This window comes from Syzygium oleosum, unplaced genomic scaffold, assembly GCF_021117445.2.
Source record: "Syzygium oleosum isolate NSW1041296 unplaced genomic scaffold, Sole_v2.1 Sole_v2.16, whole genome shotgun sequence".
NCBI lineage: Eukaryota > Viridiplantae > Streptophyta > Magnoliopsida > Myrtales > Myrtaceae > Syzygium > Syzygium oleosum.
The window spans coordinates 3,647,041-3,653,394 of NW_026607500.1; the positions used below are offsets into that span (position 1 = coordinate 3,647,041).

The 6,354-nt window shown below is 42.0% G+C and overlaps 1 protein-coding gene across 1 annotated transcript; it reads right to left on the bottom strand.

The window, feature by feature from the left end:
- Nucleotides 1-3,279: 3,279 nt before the first annotated feature.
- On the bottom strand, nucleotides 3,280-6,056 carry LOC115671483 (transcription factor MYB1-like). The gene is made up of 3 exons (XM_030593061.2): nucleotides 5,862-6,056; nucleotides 4,175-4,304; nucleotides 3,280-4,078 (listed from the first exon to the last, which is right to left on the bottom strand). The coding sequence occupies exons 1-3, from the start codon at nucleotides 6,040-6,042 to the stop codon at nucleotides 3,418-3,420; spliced, it is 972 nt and encodes a 323-aa protein (XP_030448921.1). The 5' UTR covers nucleotides 6,043-6,056; the 3' UTR covers nucleotides 3,280-3,417.
- Nucleotides 6,057-6,354: the final 298 nt, after the last annotated feature.

The window sequence follows — 6,354 nt, forward strand, 5'->3', positions numbered from 1 at the left end:
TCACAAGTCACTAATAAAATATTAGCTTGTACTGACCGTCTAACCAAATTTTATAACCAAATTGAGATGTATTAAACCTGATATAGCCGCATAATCAAACTTGGGTTATCAAGCATTGTCTCATGTGTTATTTACTTTAGAAAATATTGTTTTTCACAAATTTAAATACTATATGGCTAATGTTAGTCCACCTTTCTAAGAATTTCCAACAAAATGTTCTATAGCCTTTGAATTTTAAGGTGCTGATTTGTCAAACTCTCGAGAGGGTAAATTAATACAGTTTACCGTCAAATCGTTCATTTTCTATGGTTGGTGACCCCAGTTGTTGTTCCGCGAGTCATCTTGTCACTCGAATCCGCCTGATTTTAGACACGCATGATACATGAATCTAAAACAAAGAAAAATTGTCCAATTGCAAGTAAATAAAAGGATGGGGCAATTAGCGTCGGCAATCTTTCTGTGTGTTATATGGGAGTTCCATAGCCGTGACAGAATTCTCTATTTGAGCCATACCTACTACTCATTTGAGCGAGCCTGTCACTGCCACTCACCACGGTGTTAATGGGAGCAGAGCCGGGATTATCCTACGTCATGGCACGATCGAAACCAAGCGCCTCTTCTTTAGCTGCTAATGAAAAACAGAAGCGACAATCTCAATGTGGGCGGTCCAAGCATAGGAGTGAATCTTATTTGAAGGTCCAGTCCTCGATTGGCCCAGCTCTCCATTGTAATCTCTCTAAGCATGTGAAATCGATTAAGTCTATCTGTTTCCTTCCCATTGTATCCACAAGGTCCTTCGGTCCCTTCTCAAAACTTATGACTTATTTAATAAAACTAAAAATTAAGTGCTCAGAGTTTGAGTATCTAATTATTGTTGCAGGCATAAAGTGCTGAAATTGAAAGGAAATGTTTGATAACAGTCTTAAAATCTAATGCCATGCATATATAATTGTGGATCCTCTAATTTGCATTGGATATTTCTCTGTTGAAAAAATCAACTAATATCCGAGTCAAATAGCAATGATTCGAAGCACTTCTTTTTATTTTTACACTATTTCGGAAACCCAAGGACTCAATCGTATGGATATGGAAAATACAGGATTTCCAATCCTAGCAGGAAAGGGAGGGAAACGGATACTCAATTTCAAGTGAGTAAACAGAATTCCATACTCGATCTCATGGATACATATCGAATTCTGTGGAAAGCCGTATTCGATGAAAGTCGTATGTACGGCTTGGAGGGAGATCTTTCTTTCATATCTTTCGAGATCCACCCTACAATATGGGGTCAAAAAGCCAAAATAAATGATTTCTTTACTTCACCTTTTATAAGTGAACTCTGGACTTAATTAAGGGTACGTATGGTTCAGCTTTCCCAAGAGTTTTGGCCTCGAAAGTCCCTTGGGGAAATGCTCGGTGTTTGTCAAGCCTTGCCAAGAGGCTTTCAGCCACATGTTGGCTTTGGGAAAGTTGAAAGCCCAATGCTAGTCCCTACTAGCATTTGGCTAAATGCTTAAACTAGTTTTTTTTCTTCCAAAACTACCCTCACAAATTCTATAATTTTTCGATTTTCCCCCTCGTTGCTACTATTCATCTTTTTTGCTCGAGGACAGCCGGCAAGGGTCGAGGCTAGATCGGGCCGGCAAGAGGCTCGCAAGGGGCTGGCGAGATCGCCCCACCTAGGCAATCGTTGCCATGGCGGTCGCGCGACCTTGGCGAAGGCTACCTGGGGTTGCACGACCTCAGCCCTTTGCTAAGAAAAGAAAAATTAAAGCCAAAAGCCCTTTGCAACAAAATTTTTTGCCAAACATTAGTTAGGCCAAAGTAGCTTTATAAATGATTTTTTTTATCAAATACAATTTGCATTTCCTCAAGAGGCTTTAGGCCAAAGGTATTTAAATTTCCCCAATGCCCATTTGCAAGGTCCAACCAAACGCAACCTAAGTATTTTAAGTCCAAACTAGTTAGAATTATCAAACGATCTTAATCTTGATTTAAGCGTTGCAAACAAGTCATAAATGATTTCTTCATAACTCGAGGACACAGACATTTAGTCTCAACTATCTGATGCTCATGAAACACCTCGCTCGCCCACGAATTAATTAAATTCAGGTGTTTTGTTTAGGTGCAATTGATGGAATTTGAGTGAGTGACTTTAAATTTGGCAGCTAAAATAGTTCAATCATTGGGGTATTCATTGTAATCGTTGCAGCTATTCGGAAAGGAAATTGCATAGGTAAGTGACTAACCAAAATTTGCAAGTACTCTCTTCAAAATGGTACTCTGTTTAGATTGATAGTACAGTACAAGTAAAGGCCCTCACATATTTGCTGTGTTTGGTAAGGCTTTTGGGGAAAGTCTTTGGGAAATGCAAAACACTTTAGGTGAAAGCGATTTTTCTTAATGCAAATAGTATTTGGTATAGTGTAATTTAAAAGTGCATTAGGAAGCAACTTTAGTTAAAATGCTCTTTGGAAAAAACCACACCTATAAAGGACTTTCGCTATCTAAAAGGAAAAACCTCAAACCTTCGTCAGTGGAGTCAGGTCGTCAGCTAGCCTTGCCCGAGGTTGCTGACTGCCAGATTTGGCCTCGCCGGCGCCAAATCTGGCCTCGTTGGCGATGTTGCATGATGATGGCATTTTCGGAATTTCGAAAGTTTAACAGGGGAAAATTCAAAGAAAAAAAATACATTAGCTTTTCAGAAATACTAAAACCCAAAGTTTCTACCGATCTGGCTTGGCCTAAGGGATTTTAGAGGGCTTTAAGAAATGCAAAGGTCTCCAAAAAAAATTTGTCAAATGGCTTGACTTTTGGCCAAGATCTTTTAGGCCTTTGCAGCCATTTAACTGCAATAATGACCAGCACTCCACCCTTTTATTCAAGGAAATAGAAGATGAACAAAGAACGTACCAAAAAAATAAAGAAAAAGGATAAACAAAGAAACTATGCAGCGTATATTCCATTGCAGAAACTCGCAAGGTCCCAACATGGAGGCCTCAAGGTCACTGATCTCATGCTTGTACGAGGAATGCAGTCTCGTCAGATTTACTCAAATCTGTCAAGTACTTGTCGTCACCCCATGCATGATTAGTCATTGACTGAAAGTTAGTCGACCATTTTGCCATCTGAACGTCAAGCATGAAAAGGACAGCTCTTGGGCAAACTAGCAGTGTCTTAATCTTCGCGATTTTGATTTATTCCACCGTGCATGTGTACTTGTCCTTGCCCATATAGTTGAGACTTGAAATAGATCGATCCAGTGTTCCCACTTGCTGGTTTGGGAGAATGGCAATGATAGCACAATTATTTATCTGAGAGTGACATGGATCTCTAAACCCTAGATAAAATGAATCTTCAAAATCATGATTGATTATAGTGACCTACTCCAAGACCACACTACTCTCAGCTAGGTAATCAACCATTGTTTCCTGATAAAGCAAAGTTTACATTATAGCCATGTCCTGCCCATTTCTCATCATCCAATTCGAATAACGATGCCAGCGATTGGAATGCCGAGACCGAATTGTCTCGGATACGTAAACTGTTGTTCAGATCCTTCTTTGCTTCCTCAGATGGCACGAAATGCTGATTTAAATAAGATGGATACTTGCTTTCTCGCTCCTCGACATGGAGATAACTGTTTTGGTCTGCACCGAGCTTGGAGAAATCCGAGTTGAGGATCTGGCAAATGTCATCCACATTAAAGTCGATCATGAAGTCCGGTGATTCCTCCTTTGAGTTGAACAATAACAGCCCGTCACTCATATCCGAGTCTGAAAGCATTTGCTTCAGCAAGTCATTGCCATCTGGGGATGGTCCCAATTCCACTTTAATAGCATTCTGTTGGGCAACTTTTGGCTCTGGATTGGTGACTCCATGAATGTTGCTTTCCAGCACCCTCTCCTGTTCCAGCTTTTGCTGCGACCCTACTTGAGGTTGGGCCGTCAGCTCTCTTTCCAAATAGTGAAATTGAACCGATCTTGACTCTTCAAGCTTCTTGGCCAAGTTGGTGTTCCAATAATTCTTTATCTCATTGTCCGTACGCCCTGGAAGTCTTCCAGCAATCAACGACCATCTACGAGATCATAGATTCGGCTTGTTTATTTTGTCCAGCTAGGTTTCCTAATGCTAGAATTATTAGTTAAAATAAAAAGGACATGATGATCTGAACCTGTTGCCCAATAACTTGTGAAGTCGGATGATTAGTTCTTCTTCGTCGGGCAAGATGTTCCCTCTCTTAATGTCGGGCCTAAGGTAGTTCATCCACCGCAGCCTGCAGCTCTTGCCGCATCTTCTTAGACCTTCACGAGAATCATAGAAAGTTAAAACAGAATGATTAGCCTGATTTATGGTATTAACTTTCGTCTCATTTGTTCTGAAATATAGAGCTTAGCAGATACACTATTGGAGGATCTCTGGAAAGACTAGTGAAGTCCAACAAGACGAGGACAAATGCAATCTATTGTTCCAAAGAAAGGCGAAAGCAATTCTTGTTGGGATTTTGGAACCAAAATCCCATAGAATTGAATGAGAAGTGTGTGGGTGAAAGTGTCCCACATAGGGTAGAAGAGAGATGGGAGATGGGTTCAAATAGTTGAGCCTCACAAATGGGTTTGGGCCCCAAGGGGTACCCCACTTTTGTGGAAGAGAGAGGACCTACGTCAAGCTAGGTCGGTCCATCCCACGGCGGCCGGTTCGGTTCGGCTCTCTATCGGTTTTTTATTTTTTATTTTTCGAACAGACACGTTGTTTAGAAATTATTTATTTATTTATTTATTTTTGGAACAAACAAACATGTCTGTTCGTGAGGTTCGGTTCGCCCGAACGAAAACCGAAGCCCTTCGCGCCTGTTCACGAACCAAACCGGTTTAAGGCTCGGCTCGTGACTGTTCACATGACTGAACAAAATTGTTCGGTTGGTGACTCTTCGGTTTCATCCTTCTATATCCGAAATTCCTTGATGACTATTCATTCATACATGACCGAACGAAGTACTCTTGGCATTTCATATTTTCGCGGCATTCTGCTGCACTCTCATTCTTCATCATTGTCATTTCGTGCGATTGTTCTGCAAAATTGCGTTCGTTGGAGTCCTCCGAATACGTACCGCTTCGGAGGAACGAGATCCGTTCTATCCTGGGAGACGATTGTCCAATATCCTCGGGTACTGATTGAGGGGCTAAATTCGTCTTAAGGACACGACGTTAATTCGTTGGGCTCGGATTAACATTCTGCTTATTTGGTTGTACTGCTTTCAGGTTAGGTTTCTTAACGCTTGATTTTAATTTCTGATATATACGAACTTAGCCGAACTACAATTCTAACTGCCAAAAAGACAAAAGGTAATGAAAGACAAAAGGAGCACAAAAGTGACTGATATTAAAGAAGCTTAAAGCGGAAGAGGCACTACAAACCATGTCTTAACTCTACGTTCCACCAGGAACAGTCCTAGGCATAATTCTGCTTTTGAATTATTCCAGTACGGTCATTAAAGGCTAGCAGCACTTATAAAAATCAAGGCCAGGTACGGTCATCAGCTGTCGTTCTCACCAGCCTGTTTGAGCTACTATTTCACAATCGATGCAAGTAAGACCTTTTTGTTGCTCAGGCCGTACTGGGATTTCGAATGCATCGATGTCATTCATTAGGACAATTGCCTAGGATTAGTAATCCTGATTGCTGGAGCATGCGGACGCTAAGTTCTGCATATATTAGCAGAACAAGAGGGATCCATAATAATCTATTGAGAGGACATCCCTATATTGAAGCGAAGAATACAAACCGATAAGCGAACCGGGTGTGCAGCTCCTGTGCATGAATCGTGAGAAAGCAGGGAGATACGTTCTCGGGGGTTTTACCAGTTTCCCTGGAGAGCCGACTCCATTTGCCTGCACCGCGAAGCTCGACGTAGTCCAACAGGAGCTTGTCTTCAGCAGCTGTCCATGCTCCTTTGTTCAGCCCGTCCTTGTCGCGCCTCAGGCTCCTCCCCATGTTCTTGTTTGCTCTCTCTCTCTCTCGATCTCTCTCGAGTTCTGGCATGCACCAGGAGGAGAGAAGAGAGAGGAGGGGGTCAAAGAGGGAGCGACGATGGACTTTGGGATCGCGGGCATGCCCCGAATTTAAAGGGCAAGAGCAAGAGCAAGATGGGGGGTCGATCGTGGAATTCAAGTTTATGATGTTTGTCGGCCTCAGGTCAGTGCACCATACCCCACGACATGCCTGGTTTTTGATCCCCACCCGTGATCATGCGACCTCGAATACTAAGCCCGACACATGATGGTTTTTTTTTTCCCAACGCGATCTTTTTCAAGCCTTCTTCTCTCCTCTTTGTTTATTTCTTGGTACAACTTC